The sequence below is a fragment of the Panulirus ornatus genome, chromosome 17 (genome assembly GCF_036320965.1).
Source record: "Panulirus ornatus isolate Po-2019 chromosome 17, ASM3632096v1, whole genome shotgun sequence".
Classification (NCBI taxonomy): domain Eukaryota; kingdom Metazoa; phylum Arthropoda; class Malacostraca; order Decapoda; family Palinuridae; genus Panulirus; species Panulirus ornatus.
In genome coordinates, this window is record NC_092240.1 from 57277069 (window position 1) to 57302739 (window position 25671).

Below are 25671 nucleotides of genomic sequence, written 5' to 3' on the forward strand. Positions count from 1 at the left end.
TTATGTGGGCATAGAAAAAAAAAAAGATAAGGTGTCATGTCCTTACATTAGAGATAGGACAAGAAAAGTAGGTGTAATGTCTGTACATGAGAGATATGATGAGAAAAAATGTCATGTTCATACATTACAGATAGGATGAGCACTCCATGCAAGTTTTGTACAAACTCTGTTTTCATCCTTCTCATTTGGTAGAGTCCTTGATGTGACTAACCTTTTAAAATATACTCAGAGGGATGCATAAAGACTGTGAAAATGCTATACAAAGTAGTAAGACTTAGGTCTGCCTTACTTTTTACGCAGCATCACAGCTATTTGGAAGTAACATTTGATTTTTTTTAATAAATGAGTACAATAAAGTATTTTACTGTAATGATAGGGTCGACAGTGTATAGAGATATCCTTCTTTTATCTTAAAACGACATTGTATTGAGATATATTTCTATTATCTTAAAACTTAATTTCGATAGGAATGATCACTCCTTAGAGAGTCATATTATTGTAAATAATTCAGTTTTGAAATGTGTTTGAATCCATTCTCCATGCTTTTTGAATTAATGAGGTTGTGGTATGTATGAGTTTAGATGTTCATAAGCTTACTTAAAAGGTATTTTTTAAAGACTATTTATGAAAATTGGTACATTTTTTATGTAAGATTTCCCTCAAGGAGCTTTAATTGAGATATATGAAAATTGTCATTTTGACACGAAATGGAGAATTGGCTTCCATATTTTCAGCATATTATCCCTGGGGATAGGGGAGAAAGAATACTTCCCATGTACTCCCTACGAAGGCAACTAAAAGGGGAGGGAGTGGGGGGCTGGAAATCCTCCCCTCTCGTTTTTAGTTTTCCAAGAGAAGGGACAGAGAAGAGGGCCAAGAGAGGATATTCCCTCAAAGGCTCAGTCCTCTGTTCATAATGCTACCTTGCTAATGCAGGAAATGGGGAATAGTATTAAAAATAAAAATTTCCAGCATATATATGCTGCATTTTCCATTTACTTGATTGTGGCAGACTTTGAAATTTATCTGTTCTTTATCTCTCTTAATATATAAAATGTGTGGCTCATCATTTACCTTTTGTTCTTATTTTTGTTTTTACATTACAGGTCCTATTGTTGAATATGTATGGTGATCAACTTATTGTTCTCACTGCTGACTGCCATATAACTGTGTATAATCTTCAGCCATCAGAAACAAACTCAGGTAATGTGAACATGATAGCGTTCTCAGTTGAGTAATAAGATATGCTAAGTACCCATCTGTAAAGGTCTTGAAGATAAAAGTCTTCATTGTTCGTAGAAGTCCCATTACTAGTTTATGGTACCCTTCTTATGTTTCTTGTAGCAGTTGTTTTGTATACTAAGGAACAAAACTGCACAGTTTACAAACATTAAACTACACACACACACTTCCTGTGAATGTGAATATTTTCATAGTGTGATATCATTTAGTATTAGGTTGCATGCTTGTTGCTAGGAGCATATGTAATACATTATCATCTTTTATCATGTAAGGAAAGTGTGGGGTAAATAAAAGAAAATCTCGAGGAAGCAAGTTGAGCAGAAAGAAAGACAAGCAGAATGAACAAGCGCAGAACCTTCTTTTTCCATGGGGTCAGTGTAATATGCCTTATTTTATGTGTATGTGACTCTCATGTTTTATTTAGTCTGCAGTTTTTTGTAAAGGTGTTGGGAAGAGCACAGTCATTTTCTTCTGTGTGATTGTCTATGATATTTATATAATGCATCATGTGTGAAGTAAAGATAGTGACTTTTGTTTTATTAAAAACAATATGGTGGTAGCTTGTATTGTAAAAGTGATTAAGAATAGTTATTGTGTGTTTTGTGAGAGTAAATTTCAGCTGTTATGCTGCTGGTTTGTACGTTTGGAGGCTAAACTTTATGATTTTCTTATTGTGTCCAGGGGTAAGTTACTAGTATTGTGGGTCATAGGGTAAGTTACAATGTTTCTTAGAGGGTAGATTATTTATAATAATGTTCTAAGGGCAAATTACTTGTATTGTGGGTCAGAAGGTAAGTTACTTATAATGTTGTGTAGAGGGTAAGTTATTTATAATGTTGTTCAGAGAGCAAGTTGCTTGTATTGTGGGTCAGAAGGTAAGTTACTTATAATAATGTTTAGAGGGTAAGTTATTTATAATGTTGTTCAGAGGGTAAGTTACTTGTGTTGTGGGTCAGAAGGTAAGTTACACATAATGTTGTTTAGAGGGTAAGTTATTTATAATGTTGTTCAGAGGGTAAGTTACTCATGGTTGTTTTATTTGTTTATGGATGGGGTTGTTAGGGAGGTGAATGCAAGAGTTTTGGAAAAAAGAGGGCAAATGAGAGTTGGGGTGAGAGAGTATCATTAAATTTTAGGGAGAAGGAGGTAAATAAAGTGCGTAAGGACAAGGGAGCAAATGGGAACTTCAGTGAAAGGGGCTAATGGGGAGGTGATAACAAGTAGTGGTGATGTGAGAAGGAGATGGAGTGAGTATTTTGAGGTTTGTTGAATGTGTTTGATGATAGAGTGGCAGATATAGGGTGTTTTGGTTGGCATGGTGTGCAAAGTGAGAGGGTTAGGGAAAATGATTTGGTAAACAGAGAAGAGGTAGTAAAAGCTTTGTGGAAGATGAAAGCCGGCAAACTAGTGGGTTTGGATGGTATTGCAGTGGAATTTATTAAAAAAGGGGGTGACTGTATTGTTGACTGGTTGGTAAGGTTATTTAATGTATGTATGATTCATGGTGAGGTGCCAGAGGATTGATGGAATGCTTGCATAGTGCATTGTACAAAGGCAAAGGGGATAAGAGTGAGTGCTCAAATTACAGAGGTATAAGTTTGTTGAGTATTCCTGGTAAATTATATGGGAGGGTATTGATTGAGAGGGTGAAGGCATGTACAGAGCTTCAGATTGTGGAAGAGGTGTGTGGTTTCAGAAGTGGAAGAGGATGTGTGGATCAGGTGTTTGCTTTGAAGAATGTATGTGAGAAATACTTAGAAAAACAGATGGATTTATATGTAGCATTTATGGATCTGGAGAAGGCATATGATAGAGCTGATAGAGATGCTCTGTGGAAGGTATTAAGAATATATGGTGTGGGAGGCAAGTTGTTAGAAGCAGTGAAAAGTTTTTATCGAGGATGTAAGGCATGTGTACGTGTAGGAAGAGAGGAAAGTGATTGGTTCTCAGTGAATGTAGGTTTGCAGCAGGGTTGTGTGATGTCTCCATGGTTGTTTAATTTGTTTATGGATGGGGTTGTTAGGGAGGTGAATGCAAGAGTTTTGGAAAAAAGAGGGCAAATGAGAGTTGGGGTGAGAGAGTATCATTAAATTTTAGGGAGAAGGAGGTAAATAAAGTGCGTAAGGACAAGGGAGCAAATGGGAACTTCAGTGAAAGGGGCTAATGGGGAGGTGATAACAAGTAGTGGTGATGTGAGAAGGAGATGGAGTGAGTATTTTGAGGTTTGTTGAATGTGTTTGATGATAGAGTGGCAGATATAGGGTGTTTTGGTTGGCATGGTGTGCAAAGTGAGAGGGTTAGGGAAAATGATTTGGTAAACAGAGAAGAGGTAGTAAAAGCTTTGTGGAAGATGAAAGCCGGCAAACTAGTGGGTTTGGATGGTATTGCAGTGGAATTTATTAAAAAAGGGGTGGATGTGTTTTTGATTGGTTGGTAAAGGATATTCAGTGTATGTATTGATTCATGGTGAAGTCCCTGAGGATTGGCAAAATGCATGCTGAGTGCCATTGTGCAAAGGCAAAGGGGATAAGAGTGAGTGCTCAAATTACAGAGGTATAAGTTTGCTGAGTATTCCTGGTAAATTATATGGGAGGGTATTGATTGAGAGGGTGAAGGCATGTACAGAGCATCAGATTGGGGAAGAGCAGTGTGGTTTCAGAAGTGGTAGAGGATGTGTGGATCAGGTGTTTGCTTTGAAGAATGTATGTGAGAAATACTTAGAAAAACAGATGGATTTATATGTAGCATTTATGGATCTGGAGAAGGCATATGATAGAGCTGATAGAGATGCTCTGTGGAAGGTATTAAGAATATATGGTGTGGGAGGCAAGTTGTTAGAAGCAGTGAAAAGTTTTTATCGAGGATGTAAGGCATGTGTACGTGTAGGAAGAGAGGAAAGTGATTGGTTCTCAGTGAATGTAGGTTTGCAGCAGGGTTGTGTGATGTCTCCATGGTTGTTTAATTTGTTTATGGATGGGGTTGTTAGGGAGGTGAATGCAAGAGTTTTGGAGAGAGGGTGGCGAGTGAGTGAGCTTGGGAAGGAGACTTGTGTGAGGAAGTACCAGGAGAGACTGAGTACAGAATGGATAAAGGTGAGAACAAAGGAGGTAAGGGGAGTAATGGGGTGTATTTAGGGAAGCAGTGATGGATTGCACAAAAGATGCTTGTGGCATGAGAAGCGTGGGAGGTGGGCAGATTAGAAAGGATAGTGAGTGGTGGGATGAAGTAAGATTATTAGTGAAAGAGAAGAGAGAGGCATTTGGACAATTTTTGCAGGGAAATAATGCAAGTGAGTGGGAGATGTATAAAAGAAAGAGGCAGGATGTCAAGAGAAAGGTGCAAGAGGTGAAAAAGAGGGCAAATGAGAGTTGGGGTGAGAGAGTATCATTAAATTTTAGGGAGAAGGAGGTAAATAAAGTGCGTAAGACAAGGGGACAAATGGGAACTTCAGTGAAAGGGGGCTAATGGGGAGGTGATAACAAGTAGTGGTGATGTGAGAAGGAGATGGAGTGAGTATTTTGAAGGTTTGTTGAATGTGTTTGATGATAGAGTGGCAGATATACGGTGTTTTTGTTGAGGTGGTGTACTAAGTGACAGGGTTAGGGAAAATGATTTGGTAAACAGAGAAGAGGTAGTAAAAGCTTTGTGGAAGATGAAAGCCGGCAAACTAGTGGGTTTGGATGGTATTGCAGTGGAATTTATTAAAAAAGGGGGTGACTGTATTGTTGACTGGTTGGTAAGGTTATTTAATGTATGTATGATTCATGGTGAGGTGCCAGAGGATTGATGGAATGCTTGCATAGTGCCATTGTACAAAGGCAAAGGGGACAAAGGTGAGTGCTCAAATTACAGAGGTATAAGTTTGTTGAGTATTCCTGGTAAATTATATGGGAGGGTATTGATTGAGAGGGTGAAGGCATGTACAGAGCATCAGATTGGGGAAGAGCAGTGTGGTTTCAGAAGTGGTAGAGGATGTGTGGATCAGGTGTTTGCTTTGAAGAATGTATGTGAGAAATACTTAGAAAAGCAAATGGATTTGTATGTAGCATTTATGGATCTGGAGAAGGCATATGATAGAGCTGATAGAGATGCTCTGTGGAAGGTATTAAGAATATATGGTGTGGGAGGCAAGTTGTTAGAAGCAGTAAAAAGTTTTTATCGAGGATGTAAGGCATGTGTACGTGTAGGAAGAGAGGAAAGTGATTGGTTCTCAGTGAATGTAGGTTTGCAGCAGGGTTGTGTGATGTCTCCATGGTTGTTTAATTTGTTTATGGATGGGGTTGTTAGGGAGGTGAATGCAAGAGTTTTGGAAAGAGGGGCAAGTATGCAGTCTGTTGTGGATGAGAGAGCTTGGGAAGTGAGTCAGTTGTTGTTCACTGATGTTACAGCGCTGGTGGCTGATTCATGTGAGAAACTGCAGAAGCTGGTGACTGAGTTTGGTAAAGTGTGTGAAAGAAGAAAGTTAAGAGTAAATGTGAACAAGAGCAAGGGTATTAGGTACAGTAGGGTTGAGGGACAAGTCAATTGGAAGGTTAGTTTGCATGGAGAAAAACTGGAGGAAGTGAAGTGTTTTAGATATCTGGGAGTGGATCTGGCAGCGGATGGAACCATGGAAGCGGAAGTGAATCATAGGGTGGGGGAGGGGGTGAAAAGTCTGGGAGTGTTGGAGAATGTGTGGAAGTCGAGAACATTATCTTGGAAAGCATAAATGGGTATGTTTGAAGGAACAGTGGTTCCAACAATGTTGTATGGTTGCGAGGCGTGGGCTATGGATAGATTTGTGAGCAGGAGGGTGGATGTGCTGGAAATGAGATGTTTGAGGACAATATGTGGTGTGAGGTGGTTTTATCGAGTAAATAATGTAAGGGTAAGAGAGATGTGTGGTAATAAAAAGAGTGTGGTTGAGAGAGCAGAAGAGGGTGTTTTGAAATGGTTTGGTCACATGAAGAGAATGAGTGAGGAAAGATTGACCAAGAGGATATATGTGTCGGAGGTGGAGGGAACGAGAAGTGGGAGACCAAATTGGAGGTGGAAAGATGGAGTGAAAGAGATTTTGAGTGATCGGGGCCTGAACATGCAGGAGGGTGAAAAGCGTGCAAGGAATAGAGTGAATTGGAATGATGTGGTATACCGGGGTCGACGTGCTGTCAGTGGATTGAACCAGGGCATGTGAAGCGTCTGGTGTGAACCATGGAATGTTGTGTGGGGCCTGGATGTGGAAAGGGAGCTGTGGTTTTGGTGCATTATTACATGACAGCTAGAGACTGAGTGTGAACGAATGTGGCTTTTGTTGTCGTTTCCTAGCGCTACCTCGCACACATGAGGGGGAAGGGGGTTGTTATTTCATGTGTGGCGAGGTGGCGATGGGAATAAAAAAAGGCAGACAGTATGAATTATGTACATGTGTATATATGTATATGTCTGTTTGTGTATATATATGTATATGTCGAGATGTATAGGTATGTATATTTGCGTGTGTGGACATGTATGTATATACATGTGTATGTGGGTGGGTTGGGCCATTCTTTCGTCTGTTTCCTTGTGCTCCCTGACTAACGCGGGAGACAGCGACAAAGCAAAATCAATAAATATAATAAATGATTAGCATAAGCAGGATGGGTCTTAGTGTCGGGTTTCTTGTGTGCTTATATGTACTGTACTTGCTTGTGGGTCATATCAGTAAGACGCAGTGAGATCTTGTGGATACTGCCACACATGGTAATGTGGTGATACTGTACTTGCTTGTGGGTCATATCAGCAATAGGCAGCGAAATCCTGTGGGCACTGCCCCACACGGAATTGTCATGAATTAAATGTGAATAGACTCGTGAGTTATGTATAGAGCAACTTTTCTAAACTGTCAGCAGGATACTAATGCAAAATTGTATTTGACACCAATGAAATTTTTAGCTGAAAAGTCAGGGAGCATGATTTCCACTTAAGTGGCACCCCTGTGTTTATCTGTTAACTGCTTATATCCCTTATATGGGACATGCCACTGCTGGGAGTTGAGTGCAAGTATCTCATGTGTGGGTTCTGATCTTTAGATAGTCCATTTGCAGCTGTAGGGGTGTTTGATTTTCAGTATTCATTTATTGGCATTGCAGAAGGGTATTTCCATACATTAGTCCATATTTTTCCACTCGAGTGGCCATTATGTCACATTGATGAAGTGTATGTCACAACAACTTCAGCTGACACAAGTCATATAAGAAAACCCAAATTATTACATGGACTTTTTAACTTTTTAGATAATGCTTAACATGGACGTATTGGAGGAGAGTGATGGTGAATCAGTTACATGTAGTTCTCACAAAGATGTGGAAGAAGAAAGGTAGAAGGAAGAAGTGGAGGTGAAGGTGATCTCAGCCTGAGTATGAAGGTGGGGGGTGCTTTGTCATGTTTACCATTTGCTTAATGGGCTTTGAAGGATTTTGCCAACACAGTTTGTTTTTGATGAAGGTAGTTCAGGTGTAACAGGTGTTTGTTCTGTCGTTGAGACTTTTGAGGAGGTGGACTATTTCATAGAGTATTTAGTTAGTGATTTGATGCACATGATAGTGAATGAAACAAATCAGTATTATGGTTTTGTGAAGGAAATGCAGCCAAATCTTTAAGCAGCAGACTATCCAAGTTCATTAACTCTCCATGAGATGGAATTTTTGTGTTTTTGGTAGGTAGTAGCTGGTAAGCAGCAGGCTCCAACCAGGGAGTTATGTTACTGGTACTATTCACCTGTGTAGTGGGATGTCTGTGTAGTGAGCCAGCACTCCATTGGCTGTCAAGTTGCACCCTTCTGACCCAGGTAGCTGTCTCTTCTTTCTGCCTCATCCATTCATGGACTACTGGCATCCTGTCCACAAACATACAATCTCTTCTTGTCACACACTACACTTGACAACACTTAACTCAGACAACTCATTCTTTGTAACTCTAGAGTTTCTTACAGTGAGTGCTATGCATTAGCCCTGCCTTTTGGCAAACTGGTAGGAACAGTAGATAGAAGTAGTAAGTAGGAGGAACTTTAGGTGGGATCATTGGGTAGAAGTGGTAGGTTTGAACATTGGGCAGGAACATTAGGTAGACACATTAGGTAGAAATAGATGGAAGGAGTGTTAAGTGGGAGTATTGGATAGAGGTAGTAGGTGGGAACATTCAATGCACACATCAGATAGAAGTAGTCAACAGGAATATTCGGTGAGAGGCACTGAAAGCACAATGCTAGAGTTACCCTCTGTTCTGTTTATATTTTTTTTTAGCTGAGACGGCATAGGCAACAGGTGATACAGAGCTGGTGGCTGATTTGGGTGAGAAACTGCAGAAGTTGGTGACTGAGTTTAGTAAATTGTGTGAAAGAAGAAAGCTTAGAGTAAATGTGAATAAGAGCAAGGTTATTAGGTTCAGTAGGGTTGAGGGACAAGTTAATTGGGAGGTAAGTTTGAATGGAGAAAAACTGGAGGAAGTGAAGTGTTTTAGATATCTGGGAGTGGATTTAGCAGCGGATAGAACCATGGAAGCATAAGTGAGTCACAGGGTGGGGGAGGGGGCAAAGGTTGTGGGAGCATTTAAGAATGTGTGGAAGGTGACAGTGTTATCTCGGAGAGCAAAAATGGGTATGTTTGAAGGAATAGTGGTTCCAACAATGTTATATGGTTGTGAGGCATGGGCTATAGAGGTTTGTGCGGAGGAGGGTGGATGTGTTGGAAATGAAATGTTTGAGGACAGCATGTGGTGTGAGGTGGCTTGATCGAGTAAGTAATGAAAGGTTAAGAGAAATGTGTGGTAATAAAAAGAGTGTGGTTGAGAGAGCAGAAGAGGGTGCATTGAAATGGTTTGGACACATGGAGAGAATGATTGAGGAAAGATTGACAAAGAGGATATATGTGTCATAGGTGGAGGAACGAGGAAAAGTGGGAGACCAAATTGGAGGTGGAAGGATGGAGTGAAAAAGATTTTAAGAGATTGGGGCTTGAACATACAGGAGGGTGAAAGGCATGCAAGGAATAGAGTGAATTGGAATGATGTGGTATACCGGGGTTGACGTGCTGTCAGTGGATTGAACCATAAATGCTACATACAAGTCCATCTGTTTTTCTAAGTATTTCTCACATACATTCTTCAAAGCAAACACCTGATCCACACATCCTCTACCACTTCTGGAACCACACTGCTGTTTACCCTCTCAATCAATACCCGACCATGTAATTTCCCAGGAATACTCGATAAACTTATACCTCTGTAATTTGAACACTCACCTATATCCCCTTTGCCTTGATACAATGGCACTATGCATGCATTTTGCCAATCCTCAGGCACTTCTCCATGAACCATACATACATTGAATATCCTTACCAACCATTCAGCAAGTCACCCCCTTTTTTTTTTTTATAAATTCCACTGCAACACCATCCAAACCCACTCTCTTGTCGGCTTTCATTTTCCGTAAAGCTTTCACTACCTCTTCTCTGTTCACCAAACTATTATCCCTGACCTTTGACTTCGCACACCACCTCGACCAGAACACCCTATATCTACCACTCTATCATCAAACACATTCAACAAACCTTCAAAATACTCACTCCATCTCCTTCTCACTTCACCACTACTTGTTATTACCTCCCCATTAGCCCCCTTCACTGATGTTCTCATTTCTTCTCTTGTCTTACGCACTTTATTTACCTCCTTCCAAAACATCGTTTTATTTACCCTAAAATTTAATGTTACTCGCTCACCCCAATTCTCATTTGCCCTCTTTTTCACCTCTTGCACCTTTCTCTTGACCTCCTGCCTCTTCCTTATTTACATTTCCCAGTCATTTGCTCTACTTCCCTGCAAAAGTTGTCCAAATGCCTCTCTTTTCTCTTTCACTAATAATCTTAATTCTTCATCCCACCAGTCACTACCCTTTCTAATCTGCCCACCTCCCACTTTTCGCATGCCACAGGCATCTTTTGCTCAAGCCATCACTTCTTTCCTAAATACATCCTATTCCTCCCCCACTCCCCTTATGTCATTTGCTCTCACCTTTTTCTGTTCTGTACTCGATCTTTCTTGGTACTTCCTCACACAATTCTCCTTTCCAAGCTTACTTTCTCTTGCCACTCTCTTTACCCCAACATTCTCTCTTCTTTTCTGAAAGCATCTACAAATCTTCACCTTCACCTCCACAAGATAATGAACCGACATCCCTCTAGTTGCCCTTCTCAGCACATTAACATCCAAAAGTCTCTTTCATGGGCCTATCAATTAACACTTAATCCAATAATGCTCTCTGTCCATCTCTCCTACTTACATATGTATACAGATGTATATCTCTTTTAAGGGGAGTGGGGGAGGAATGGAATGTATTTAGGGAATCAGTGATGGATTGCGCAAAAGATGCTTGTGGCATGAGAAGAGTGGGAGGTGGGTTGATTAGAAAGGGTAGTGAGTGGTGGGATGAAGAAGTAAGAGTATTAGTGAAAGAGAAGAGAGAGGCATTTGGACGATTTTTGCAGGGAAAAAATGAAATTGAGTGGGAGATGTATAAAAGAAAGAGACAGGAGGTCAAGAGAAAGGTGCAAGAGGTGAAAAAAAGGGCAAATGAGAGTTGGGGTGAGAGAGTATCATTAAATTTTAGGGAGAATAAAAAGATGTTCTGGAAGGAGGTAAATAAAGTGCGTAAGACAAGGGAGCAAATGGGAACTTCAGTGAAGGGCGCAAATGGGGAGGTGATAACAAGTAGTGGTGATGTGAGAAGGAGATGGAGTGAGTATTTTGAAGGTTTGTTGAATGTGTTTGATGATAGAGTGGCAGATATAGGGTGTTTTGGTCGAGGTGGTGTGCAAAGTGAGAGGGTTAGGGAAAATGATTTGGTAAACAGAGAAGAGGTAGTAAAAGCTTTGCGGAAGATGAAAGCCGGCAAGGCAACAGGTTTGGATGGTATTGCAGTGGAATTTATTAAAAAAGGGGGTGACTGTATTGTTGACTGGTTGGTAAGGTTATTTAATGTATGTATGACTCATGGTGAGGTGCCTGAGGATTGGCGGAATGCGTGCATAGTGCCATTGTACAAAGGCAAAGGGGATAAGAGTGAGTGCTCAAATTACAGAGGTATAAGTTTGTTGAGTATTCCTGGTAAATTATATGGGAGGGTATTGATTGAGAGGGTGAAGGCATGTACAGAGCATCAGATTGGGGAAGAGCAGTGTGGTTTCAGAAGTGGTAGAGGATGTGTGGATCAGGTGTTTGCTTTGAAGAATGTATGTGAGAAATACTTAGAAAAGCAAATGGATTTGTATGTAGCATTTATGGATCTGGAGAAGGCAAATGATAGAGTTGATAGAGATGCTCTGTGGAAGGTATTAAGAATATATGGTGTGGGAGGCAAGTTGTTAGAAGCAGTGAAAAGTTTTTATCGAGGATGTAAGGCATGTGTACGTGTAGGAAGAGAGGAAAGTGATTGGTTCTCAGTGAATGTAGGTTTGCAGCAGGGGTGTGTGATGTCTCCTTGGTTGTTTAATTTGTTTATGGATGGGGTGGTTAGGGAGGTGAATGCAAGAGTTTTGGAAAGAGGGGCAAGTATGAAGTCTGTTGTGGATGAGAGAGCTTGGGAAGTGAGTCAGTTGTTGTTCGCTGATGATACAGCGCTGGTGGCTGATTCATGTGAGAAACTGCAGAAGCTGGTGACTGAGTTTGGTAAAGTGTGTGAAAGAAGAAAGTTAAGAGTAAATGTGAATAAGAGCAAGGTTATTAGGTACAGTAGGGTTGAGGGTCAAGTCAATTGGGAGGTGAGTTTGAATGGAGAAAAACTGGAGGAAGTGAAGTGTTTTAGATATCTGGGAATGGATCTGGCAGCGGATGGAACCATGGAAGTGGAAGTGGATCACAGGGTGGGGGAGGGGGCGAAAATTCTGGGAGCCTTGAAGAATGTGTGGAAGTCGAGAAGATTATCTCGGAAAGCAAAAATGGGTATGTTTGAAGGAATAATGGTTCCAACAATGTTGTATGGTTGCGAGGCGTGGGCTATGGATAGAGTTGTGCGTAGGAGGATGGATGTGATGGAAATGAGATGTTTGAGGACAATGTGTGGTGAGGTGGTTTGATCGAGTAAGTAATGTAAGGGTAAGAGAGATGTGTGGAAATAAAAAGAGCGTGGTTGAGAGAGCAGAAGAGGGTGTTTTGAAATGGTTCGGGCACATGGAGAGAATGAGTGAGGAAAGATTGACCAAGAGAATATATGTGTCGGAGGTGGAGGGAACGAGGAGAAGAGGGAGACCAAATTGGAGGTGGAAAGATGGAGTGTAAAAGATTTTGTGTGATCGGGGCCTGAGCATGCAGGAGGGTGAAAGGAGGGCAAGGAATAGAGTGAATTGGAGTGATGTGGTATACCGGGGTTGACGTGCTGTCAGTGGATTGAATCAAGGCATGTGAAGCGTCTGGGGTAAACCATGGAAAGCTGTGTAGGTATGTATATTTGCGTGTGTGGACGTATGTATATACATGTGTATGGGGGTGGGTTGGGCCATTTCTTTCGTCTGTTTCCTTGCGCTACCTCGCAAACGCGGGAGACAGCGACAAAGCAAAAAAAAAAAAAAAAAAAAAATCTTTTAAAACCAGGTTTTTCCCAATCACCAGTCCTTTTTCAGCACAAATCTACAAGTTCTTCACCTTTTCAATTTACAACACTGAACACCCCATGTACACCAATTATTCCTTCAACTGCCACATTACTCACCTTTGCATTCAAATCACCCATCACTATAACCCGGTCTTGTGCATCAAAGTTGCCAACACACTCACTCAGCTGGAAGGAGGTAAATAAAGTGTGTAAGACAAGAGAACAAATGGGAACATCGGTGAAGGGGGCAAATGGGAAGGTAATAACAAATAGTGATGAAGTGAGGAGATAGAGTGAGTATTTTGAAGGTTTGTTGAATGTGTTTGATGATAGATTGGCAGATATAGGGTGTTTTGGTTGGGGTGGTGTGCAAAGTGAGAGGGTCAGGGAGAATGGTTTGGTAAGCAGTGATGAGGTAGTGAAGGCTTTGTGGAAGTTGAAAGCTGGGAAAGCATTGGGTTTGGATGGTATTGCAGTGGAATTTATTAAAAAAGGGGTGGATGTGTTTTTGATTGGTTGGTAAAGATATTCAATATATGTATGAATCATGGTGAAGTGCCTGAGGATTGGTGGAATGCAAGCATAGTGCCATTGTGCAGAGGCAAGGGGGGTAAAGGTGAGTGTTCAAATTACAGAGGCATATATGGTAGGGTATTGATTGAAATGGTAAAGGCATGTATAGAGCTTTAGATTGGGAAGACCAGTGTGGTTTCAGAAGTGGAAGAGGATGTGTGGATCAGGTGTTTGCTTTGAAGAATGTATGTGAGAAATACTTAGAAAAACAGATGGATTTATATGTAGCATTTATGGATCTGGAGAAGGCATATGATAAGGGTTGATAAAGATGCTTTGTGGAAGGTTTTAAGAGTGTATGGCGTGGAAGGTATGTTGCTAGAAGCAGTGAAAAGGTTTTACCAAGAATGTAAGGCATGTGTATGAGTAGAAAGAGAGGAAAGTGATTGGTTCCCAGTGAATGTCGGTTTGCAGCAGGGGTGCGTAATGTCTCCATGGTTGTTTTATTTGTTTATGGATGGGGTGGTTAGGGAGGTCAATGCAACAGTTTTGGAGAGAGGGGGAAGTATGCAGTCTGTTCTCGATGAGAGGGCCTGGGAAGTGAGTCAGTTGTTGTTCGCTGATGGTACAGTGCTGGTGGCTGGTTTGGGTGAGAAACTGCAGAGGTTGGTGACTGAGTTTGGTAAAGTGTGTGAAAGGAGAAAGCTGAGAGTAAATGTGAATAAGAGCAAGGTTATTGGGTTCAGTAGGGTGGAGGAAAAGTTAATTGGGAGATAAGTTTGAATGGAGAAAACTGGAGGAAGTGATGTGTTTTAGATATGTGGGAGTGGACTTAGCTGTGGATGGAACCATTTAAGTGGAAGTGAGTCATAGGGTGGGGGAGAGGGTGAAGGTTCTGGGAGCACTGAAGAAAGTGTGGAAGGCAAGAACGATATCTCAGAAAGTAATAATGGGTATGTTTGAAGGAATAGTGGTTCCAACAATGTTATATGGTTGCGAGACATGGTCTATAGATAAGGTTGTACAGAGGAGGGTGGATGTGTTAGAAATGAAATGTTTCAGTACAAGATGTGGTGTGAGGTGTTTTGATCGAGTAAATAATGAAAGGTTAAGAGAGATGTGTGGTAATAAAAAGAGTGTGGTTGAGAGAGCAGAAGACAGTGTGTTGAAATGGTTTGGACACATGGAGAGAATGAGTGAAGAAAGATTGACTAAGAGGATATATGTGTCAGATGTGGAGGGAACAAAGATCATGCTGGAGACTATATTGGAGGCGGAAGGATGGAGTGAAAAAGATTTCAAGCAATTGGGGCCTGAACATACTTGAGGGTGAAAGGCATGCAAGGAATAGAGTGAATTGGAACTATGTGGTATACTGGGGTCGACATGCTGTCAATGGACTGAACCAGGGCATGTAAAACATCTTGGGTGTAAAACATCTTGGGTAAACCATGGAAAGGTATGTGGAGCCTGGATGTGGGAAGGGAGCTGTGGTTTCGATGCATTACACATGACACCTAGAGATTGATTATGAGTGAACAAAGGGGAACATTGGTAAAGGGAGGTAATAACAAGTAGTGATGAAGTGAGGAGATGGAATGAGTATTTTGAAGTTTTGTCGAATGTGTTTGATGATAGAGTGGCAGATATAGGGTGTTTTGGTTGGCATGGTGTGCAAAGTGAGAGGGACAGGGAGAATGAATTGGTAAAGAGGGAAGAGTTAGTGAAAGCTTTGTGGAAGATGAGATCCGGCAAGGCAGTGGGTTTGGATGGTTTGCAGTGGAATTTATTATAAAAGGGGGTGAACGTGTTGTTGATTGGTTGGTAAGGATATTCAGTGTATGTATTGATCATGGTGAAGTCCCTGAGGATTGGCAAAATGCATGCTGAGTGCCATTGTGCAAAGGCAAAGGGGATAAAGGTGAGTGTCCAAATTACAGAGGCATAAGTCTGTTGAGTATTTCTGGGAAATTAAATGGCGGGGTATTCATTGAGAGGGTAAAGGCATGTACAGAGCATTAGATTGGGGAAGAGCAGTGTGGTTTCTGAAGTGGTAGAGGATGTGTGGATTAGGTGTTTGCATTGAAGAATTTTTGCTTTGTCGCTGTCTCCCGCGTTTGCGAGGTAGCGCAAGGAAACAGACGAAAGAAATGGCCCAACCCACCCCCATACACATGTATATACATACATGTCCACACACGCAAATATACATACCTACACAGCTTTCCATGGTTTACCCCAGACGCTTCACATGCCCTAATTCAATCCACTGACAGCACGTCAACCCCGGTATACCACATCGATCCAATTCACTCTATTCCTTGCCCTCCTTTCACCCTCCTGCATGCTCAGGCCCCGATCACACAAAATCTTTTTCACTCCATCTTTCCACCTCCAATTTGGTCTCCCACTTCTCCTCGTTCCCTCCACCTCCGACACATATATCCTCTTGGTCAATCTTTCCTCACTCATTCTCTCCATGTGCCCAAACCATTTCAAAACACCCTCTTCTGCTCTCTCAACCACGCTCTTTTTATTTCCACACATCTCTCTTTCCCTTACATTACTTACTCGATCACACCACCTCACACCACACATTGTCCTCAAACATCTCATTTCCAGCACATCCACCCTCCTGCACACACCTCTATCCATAGCCCACGCCTCGCAACCATACAACATTGTTGGAACCACTATTCCTTCAAACATACCCATTTTTGCTTTCCGAGATAATGTTCTCGACTTCCACACATTTTTCAAGGCTCCCAGGATTTTCGCCCCCTCCCCCACCCTATGATCCACTTCCGCTTCCATGGTTCCATCCGCTGCCAGATCCACTCCCAGATATCTAAAACATTTTACTTCCTCCAGTTTTTCTCCATTCAAACTTACCTCCCAATTGACTTGACCCTCAACCCTACTGTACCTAATAACCTTGCTCTTATTCACATTTACTCTTAACTTTCTTCTTTCACACACTTTACCAAACTCAGTCACCAGCTTCTGCAGTTTCTCACATGAATCAGCCACCAGCGCTGTATCATCAGCAAACAACAACTGACTCACTTCCCAAGCTCTCTCATCCACAACAGACTTCATACTTGCCCTTCTTTCCAAAACTCTTGCATTCACCTCCCTAACAACCCCATCCATAAACAAATTAAACAACCATGGAGACATCACACACCCCTGCCGCAAACCTACATTCACTGAGACCAATCACTTTCCTCTCTTCCTACACGTACACATGCCTTACATCCTCGATAAAAACTTTTCACTGCTTCTAACAACTTGCCTCCCACACCATATATTCTTAATACCTTCCACAGAGCATCTCTATCAACTCTATCATATGCCTTCTCCAGATCCATAAATGCTACATACAAATCCATTTGCTTTTCTAAGTATTTCTCACATACTTTCTTCAAAGCAAACACCTGATCCACACATCTTCTACCACTTCTGAAACCACACTGCTCTTCCCCAATCTGATGCTCTGTACATACCTTCACCCTCTCAATCAATACCCTCCCATATAATTTACCAGGAATACTCAACAAACTTATACCTCTGAAATTTGAGCACTCACTCTTATCCCCTTTGCCTTTGTACAATGGCACTATGCACGCATTCCGCCAATCCTCAGGCACCTCACCATGAGTCATTCATACATTAAATAACCTTACCAACCAGTCAATAATACAGTCACCCCCTTTTTTATTAATTTCCACTGCAATACCATCCAAACCTGCTGCCTTGCCGGCTTTCATCTTCCGCAAAGCTTTTACTACCTCTTCTCTGTTTACCAAATCATTTTCCCTAACCCTCTCACTTTGCACACCACCTCGACCAAAACACCCTATATCTGCCACTCTATCATCCAATACATTCAACAAACCTTCAAAATACTCACTCCATCTCCTTCTCACATCATCACTACCTGTTATCACCTCCCCATTTGCGCCCTTCTCACTGAAGTTCCCATTTGCTCCCTTGTCTTACGCACTTTATTTACCTCCTTTCAGAACATCTTTTTATTCTCCCTAAAATTTAATGATACTCTCTCACCCCAACTCTCATTTGCCCTCTTTTTCACCTCTTGCACCTTTCTCTTGACCTCCTGTCTCTTTCTTTTATACATCTCCCACTCAATTGCATTTTTTCCCTGCAAAAATTGTCCAAATGCCTCTCTCTTCTCTTTCACTAATAATCTTACTTCTTCATCCCACCTCTCACTACCCTTTCTAATTAACCCACCTCCCACTCTTCTCATGCCACAAGCATCTTTTGCGCAATCCATCACTGATTCCCTAAATACATCCCATTCCTCCCCCACTCCCCTTACTTCCATTGTTCTCACCATTTTCCATTCTGTACTCAGTCTCTCCTGGTACTTCCTCACACATGTCTCCTTCCCAAGCTCACTTACTCTCACCACCCTCTTCACCCCAACATTCACTCTTCTTTTCTGAAAACCCATACAAATCTTCACCTTAGCCTCCACAAGATAATGATCAGACATCCCTCCAGTTGCACCTCTGAGCACATTAATACATTAATACATTGAAGAATGTATTGAGAAATACTTAGAAAAACAGATGGATTTGTATGTGGCATTTATGGATCTGGAAAATGCATATGATAGGGTTTGCTAGAGATGCTTTGTGGAAGGTTTTGAGAGTATGTAGTGTGGGAGGTAAGTTGCTGGAAGCAGTGAAAAGTTTTTATCGAAGATGTAAGGCATGTGTAAGAGTAGGAAGGGAGGAGAGTGGTTCTCAGGGAATGTCACTTTGTGGCAGGGGTGTATGATGTCCCCATGATTGTTTAATTTGTTAATGGATGGAATGGTTAAGGAGGTAAATGCAAGAGTTTTGGAGAGAGGGGCGAGTATGCAGTCTGTCATGGATGAGAGGGCTTTTGAAGTGAATCAGTTGTTGTTTGCCAAAGATACAGCTCTGGTGGCTAATTTGGGTGAGAAACTGCAGAGGTTGATGACTGAGTTTGGAAAAGTGTGTTAAAGGAGAAAGTTGAGAGTGAATTTGAATATGAGCAAGGTTATTAGCTTCAGAAGGGTTGAGGGACAAGTTAATTGGGAGGTAATTTTGAATGGAGAAAAAGTTGGAGAAAGTTAAGTGTTTTAGATATCCAGGAGTAGACTTAGCAGCAGATGGAACCATGGAAGCAGAAGTGAATTACAGGGTGGGGGAGGGGGTGAAGGTTCTGGGAGCAATGAAGAATGTGTGGAAGGAGAGAATTTTATCTTGGAGAGCAAAAATAGGTATGTTTGAAGGAATAGTGTTTCCAACGATGTTATATGGCTGCTAGGCATGGGCCATAGACAGGGTTGTATGGAGGAGGGTGGATGTGTTGGAAATGAAATGTTAAGACTATATGTGGTGTGAAGTGGTTTGATTAAGTAATGAAAGGGTAAGAAAGATGTGGGGAAATAAAAAGAGTGTGGTTGAAAGAGCAGATGAGGGTGTATTGAAATGGTTTGGACATATGGAGAGAATGCATGAGGAAAGATTGACAAAGAGGATATATGTGTCAGAGGTGAAGGGAAGAAGGACATGGTAGTGTGACAGATGAAGCACCTTTGGGATGGGGTGGTATGGGAAGTGAGATAGTCATGAAGAGTGGTATGGTGAAGAGAGAAGAGGAGGTGAAAACCCTGCATAAGATGAAATGTGGCAAGGTGGCTGGAGTGGATGGTATTGCTGTTGAATTTTTCTAGAAAGGTGACAACGGTGTTGTTGTTTGGTTAGTAAAGATGTTTCTTAGTATGTGTGGATCTTGTTCAGGTGCTTGAGGATTGGCAGAATGCATTTATAGTGCCATTATATAAAGGCAAGGGGGAAGAATTGAGTACTCAAACTATGGAAGTATAAACTTGTTCAGTTTACCCGATAAGTTGTATGGGAAAGTAGTGATTGAGAAGGTGAAGGCATGTACAGTACATCTGATTGGGAAGGAACAGTGTGGTTCTAGAAGTGGTAGAGGATGTGTGGACCGGATGTTTGCTTTAAAGAATATGTGTGAAATATACTCGGGGAAACAGGAGGATTTATATGTGACATTTATGAAAATGAAGAAAACATGTGGTAGGGTTGATAGAGATACCTTGTGGAAGGTCATAAGGATATGTGGTGTTGGAGGAGAGCTGCTAGAAGCTGTGACAGGTGTACAATTGTGCAGATAGGAAAGTCAGAGGTTCAAAGTGAAGGTTGGTCTGTGGAAGAGGTGTGTGATGTCTCCATGGCTATTCATTTGTTTACGATGGTATAGTGAAGGAGTTAGAGAAGAGTGTCTTGGAGAGAGGGGTGAGTATGCAGTCTTTAGGGGATGGGGGGTTTTGAGAAGTGAGTCAGTTGTTTTTGCTGATGATACAGTAATGATGGCAGATTCAAGTAAGAAGCTGCAGATGATGACATAAGTTTAGAAGAGTGTGTGAAAGCAGGAAGTTGAGAGTAAATATGGATAAAAGCAACATTATTATGTTTAGCAGGGTTGAGGGTCAGGTTAATTGGGGTGCGAGTCTGAATAGAGAAAAACTGGAGGAAGAGAAATGTTTTAGATTCCTGTGAGTGGACATGGTGGCACAAGGAACCATGGAAGTGGAAGTGATTCATAGGGTGGGTGAGGAGGTGAAGGTTCTGGGAGAACTGAAGAAAGTATAGAAGGAGAGAATGTTGCCTGGGAGGGCAAAAATGGGTGTGTTTGAAGGCATAGTAGTTTCAGAAATGTTAAGTGCATGTGAGGCATAGGCTATACATGAAGATATGCCAATCAAAATTTCTGACTTTATCAGCTCTTCTGAAAAGACACCTCTCTTCCTCCTGCTTCTCACTTCCAAGTGCATAAGCATCGATAATCACACATCTCTCATAATCCATTTTTATGTCTACCACGGTGTTTTAGGGCTCACTTCCTTATACTTTTTCACACATTCATGCAATATCTCCTTCAGCAGAAATTTTATCCTTCCTTAGCTCTTGCTATCATGCTGATCCCTGACTTTACCCTTAAGACATTCCTAAACCATTCATCCCCATCCTTTTAAGCCTTGTTTCACTTTAAAGTAGGACATCTAGGTTCCTTTCCTGATACATACTATCTGTCTCTCCCTTTGTTTATATTCACATGTATTCAAACAACCCAGTCTGAACCTCTGAGTAGGATGAGCACTCCTCTTTTGGCTCCTTTTTTTCCAGCTTGTAGAAATAGAAGTGCAAGAAGGGAAGGGTCACCAACCCTGAAATCCCACCCATTTAGTTGATTTTACGAAATGTAGGGATTACATGAGAAATCTTCTTTCTCTCCATTGCCGAGGATTAAATGGATAATGATATTTACATAAAAGTATTCCTCATGTGCTGCATTTAAAGTCTTGGAATTTGTGTACTAGTTAGAATGTTAGTGACATGATTGGTCCCTGTGTTACCATAGTCTTTGAATCTTGTTTAGTAAAATTTTGTGGTTTTATTGGTTCTTGTGGTACTAGTCTTTGAATGTTTTGTTGCTGAAACATACTGACTTTACTGGATCTTGTACTACAGTATCTTGAAATCTTGTCTTAAAGGAATATTAGTAATATTATTGGCCCTTGTGTTATGTAAGGCTTGAACCAGTGGCATGCTATAAGGGCTGAACTAAGCTTGATGTAAGGCCTGAAGCATTGGCTTTCAATGATTCCTGAAATATTGGCTGGATGTAACCTTTGAACTATTGGCTTCATGCAAGGCATGAACTAATGACTTGATGTAAGGTGACCTGAACTATTGGCAGGCTATACTTTTTGAACTGTTGGCTCTATGTAAGACTTGAACCTGTCCCTTTATGAAAGGTTTGAATTATTGGCTTGATGTAAGCTGTCAGAGAACTCTGAACTTCATATTTGCACTTCTTTTACTTTTGATGTTTTCAGTCCAGTTAGAAGAGTTTGATGGCTTTTGATGTTTTGAGGCCAGTTAGAAGAGTTTGATTGCCCTTGATGTTTTGAGGCCAATTAGAAGAGTTTGATGGCCTTTGATGATTCGAGGCCAGTTAGAAGAGTTTGATGGCTTATGGTGCTGTTTAAAGATGCTAACTTTTCATGAGATTACTTGCAACTTTTGTGTTTGTTTTGGGCTGTTTTGATATACTTCTACATTTGTGTGAAAGGTGGCTAATATGTCCACTGAGGCAATGGATATGACAGCTTTTAACTTTTTACAATGGGGAGAAGCATCTCGTTAATTGGTTTATTTTTTATATGTAAGGAGACAGTGATATTTTTCATATGTAAGGGGACATTGATATTTATATTACATATAAGGGGATGTTTATATATTTTATATGTAAGGGGGCATCAAAATTTTTTGTATGTGTGGGGACATTGATGTATTTCATATATAAGGGGACTTTTAGTTAATTCATATGTGAGGGGACTTCAGTATTTTTCATTTATTTTTTATTTATTATACTTTGTCGCTGTCTCCTGTGTTAGCAAGGTAGCACAAGGAAACAGACGAAAGAATGGCCCAACCCACCCACATACACATGTATATTCATACACGTCCACACACAGCACATATACATATCTATACATCTCAACGTATACATATATATATACACACAGACTTATACATATATACACATGTACATAAAAGAGGGGCAAGTATGAAATCTGTTGTGGATGAGAGAGCTTGGGAAGTGAGTCAGTTGTTGTTCACTGATGATACAGCGCTGGTGGCTGATTCATGTGAGAAACTGCAGAAGCTGGTGACTGAGTTTGGTAAAGTGTGTGAAAGAAGAAAGTTAAGAGTAAATGTGAGTAAGAGCAAGGTTATTAGGTACAGTAGGGTTGAGGGTCAAGTCAATTGGGAGGTAAGTTTGAATGGAGAAAAACTGGAGGAAGTAAAGTGTTTTAGATATCTGGGAGTGGATCTGGCAGCAGATGGAAGCGGAAGTGGATCATAGGGTGGGGGAGGGGGCGAAAATCCTGGGAGCCTTGAAGAATGTGTGGAAGTCGAGAACATTATCTCGGAAAGCAAAAATGGGTATGTTTGAAGGAATAGTGGTTCCAACAATGTTGTATGGTTGCGAGGCGTGGGCTATGGATAGAGTTGTGCGCAGGAGGATGGATGTGCTGGAAATGAGATGTTTGAGGACAATGTGTGGTGTGAGGTGGTTTGATTAAGTAATGTAAGGGTAAGAGAGATGTGTGGAAATAAAGAGAGCGTGGTTGAGAGAGCAGAAGAGGGTGTTTTGAAATGGTTTGGGCACATGGAGAGAATGAGTGAGGAAAGATTGACCAAGAGGATACATGTGTCGGAGGTGGAGGGACGCTTCACATGCCCTGATTCAATCCACTGACAGCACGTCAACCCTGGTATACCACATTGATCCAATTCACTCTATTCCTTGCCCGCCTTTCACCCTCCTGCATGTTCAGTCCCCGATCACTCAAAATCTTTTTCACTCCATCTTTCCACCTCCAATTTGATCTCCCACTTCTCCTTACAGTATTTTTCATATGTGAGGATATTGATATATTTCATATGTAAAAGGACATTGATATATTTCATATATAAGAGAACATTATTTATCATATGTAAGGGGACATTGATATTTTTGATATGTGAGGGGACATTGATAATCTATATATGCAAATGGAACTTTTTACATTTTTCAGGTGGCAGCAGTGTGATGGTGTCTCGTGTACAGGAGGTTGACATATCTGGACTAACAGTGCATCCAGCATGTGTGGTATCTGTATTGCTGACCAGTCTACGAACTGAATCATGGCGAATACATAATACTCAGCACACATCTTTGCCAGCTCAGAGTGTCATAATCAATATTTCTGGCAAAGTCCTCATGATTCAGAGAGATCAGCGCTCTGATGGAGAAAACAGCAATGGAAAATTGGCAAGTAAAAGTTTACTCTTGATAAAAGACTTAAAGTTTTGGTGAAAAATTCCATGAAGATAATGTGGACAATAAATTTTGAATGCATCTATAATGGATATAGAAATCACTTTGTAAAGACAATCAGAAAAAGCTATGTATGAAATGGAACGCATTCAGGAGGATGAGAGGCATATATTGGATAAGATTATTTGGATTGATGTCATACATAGGGGCTGACTTACTTCATTAACTGAACCAGGGCATCTAAAGCATTTTAGAGTAGTCTGTGGAGTTGTATGTAAAGCATGGCCATGGATGAATGTCTGGTTTGATACATTTTAAATTACCTATCTATCTATCTTTATCTCTGTTGCCTGTTCCCACCTGGAAATCCCTCAAGGAGTGGCCATGTCAATTGAGTTTCCATAACTAGTGAACTTCCAGTGTCGCTTTTTAACCCTTAGTGCCTCACCCTTAATGGGCAGAGGGCAACTCATGTGCAATGTTTGCAGAGGCTCTTAACTAATGTTCGTACTGACTACTACCTAATGCCTCTGTCTAATATTTCTACCTATTACTTCCACCAAATGCTCCAGCCCAGATGTTCCTCCCATTTTCTTCTATCTGTTGCGCCTACCATTTTGCCAAAAGACAGGGCTAGTGCATCATACTCATTGCAGGAAAATGTAAAGTTAAGAAGAATGAGCTGTTGAGTTATGTGTCATCAAATATTGTGTATGACAAGAAGGGATTGTATGTTTGGGGACAGAGTATCAGTACTCCATGTGTGGATGAGGCAGAAAGGAAAGACAGCTACCTGGGTCTGAGGAGTTTGTCTTGATAATCACTGAAATGCTGCCTCACTGCACAGCCATCGCTAACCCTCCTTATAACCAGGTTGGTAGTTGTGGTAACATACCTTCTTGGTCATTGGTTGCCAACTGGCTACTACATACTAATTCAGGTGAAGACAGTATATGTGCAAATGAGATCATCATACCTTTTTTCCTGATGTTACCTCATTAAAGCAGGAAAGGTAGTGCTGGGAATGGATGAAGACAAGCATATATGAATATGCACATGTGTATATATGTATATGTCTGTGTATGTGTAAATATATACGTGTCGTAGAAGGCGACTAAAGGGGATGAGAGCGGGGGACTGGAAACCCTCCCCTCCTTGTATTTTAACTCTCTAAAAGGGGAAACAGAAGAAGGAGTCATATGGGGAGTGCTCATCCTCCTTGATGGCTCAGATTAGGGTGTCTAAATGTGTGTGAATGTAGCCAAAATGAGGAAAAAAGGTAGTATGTTTGAGGAAAGGAACCTGGAAGTTTTGGCTCTGAGTGAAACGAAGCTCAAGGGTAAAAGAGAAGAGTGGTTTGGGAATGTCTTGGGAGTAAAGTCAGGGGTGAGTGAGAGGACAAGAGCAAGGGAAGGAGTAGCACTACTACTGAAACAGGAGTGGTGTGAGTATGTTATAGAGTGTAAGAAAGTAAACTCTAGATTGATATGGGTAAAACTGAAAGTGGATGGAGAGAAATGGGTGATTATTGGTGCATATGCACCTGGGCATGAGAAGAAAGATCATGAGCGGCAAGTGTTTTGGGAGCAGCTGAGTGAGTGTGTTAGTAGTTTTGATGCACGAGACCGGGTTATAGTGATGGGTGATTTGAATGCAAAGGTGAGTAATGTGGCAGTTGAGGGAATAATTGGTGTACATGGGATGTTCAGTGTTGTAAATGGAAATGGTGAAGAGCTTGTAGGTTTATGTGTTGAAAGAGGACTGGTGATTGGGAATACCTGGTTTAAAAAGAGAGATATACATAAGTATACGTATGTATGTAGGAGAGATGGCCAGAGAGCGTTATTGCATTACGTGTTGATTGATAGGCGTGCGAAAGAGAGACTTTTGGATGTTAATGTGCTAAGAGGTGCAACTGGAGGGATGTCTGATCATTATCTTGTGGAGGTGAAAGTGAAGATTTGTAGAGGTTTTCAGAAAAGAAGAGAGAATGTTGGGGTGAAAAGAGTGGTGAGAGTAAGTGAATTTGGGAATGAGACTTGAGTGAGGAAGTACTAGGAGAGACTGAGTACAGAATGGAAAAAGGTGAGAACAAAGGAGGTATGGGGAGTGGGGGAGGAATGGGATGTATTTAGGGAAGCAGTGATGGCCTGCACAAAAGATGCTTGTGGCATGAGAAGTGTAGGGGATGGGCAGATTAGAAAGGGTAGTGAGTGGTGGGATGAAGAAGTAAGATTATTAGTGAAAGAGAAGAGAGAGGCATTTGAACGATTTTTGCAGGGAAATAATGCAAATGAGTGGGAGATGTATAAATGAAAGAGGCAGGAGGTCAAGAGAAAGGTGCAAGAGGTGAAAAAGAGGGCAAATGAGAATTGGAGTGAGAGAGTATCATCAAATTTTAG

The 25671-nt window shown here is 41.2% G+C and overlaps 1 protein-coding gene across 5 annotated transcripts in view; it reads left to right on the forward strand.

Moving 5' to 3' along the window:
* Positions 1 to 25671, forward strand: part of Rich (Guanine nucleotide exchange factor subunit Rich) — a 349449-nt gene that overhangs the window by 152003 nt on the left and 171775 nt on the right. For 3 of the 5 annotated variants that reach the window (XM_071672678.1, XM_071672679.1, XM_071672682.1), the window contains exons 12-14: positions 1107 to 1203; positions 1515 to 1613; positions 23028 to 23263. In XM_071672678.1, the coding sequence (XP_071528779.1) occupies positions 1107 to 1203; positions 1515 to 1613; positions 23028 to 23263 (432 nt within the window). The remainder of the gene's footprint in view (positions 1 to 1106; positions 1204 to 1514; positions 1614 to 23027; positions 23264 to 25671) is intronic. The other 2 variants (XM_071672681.1, XM_071672683.1) reach the window with 1 other exon arrangement.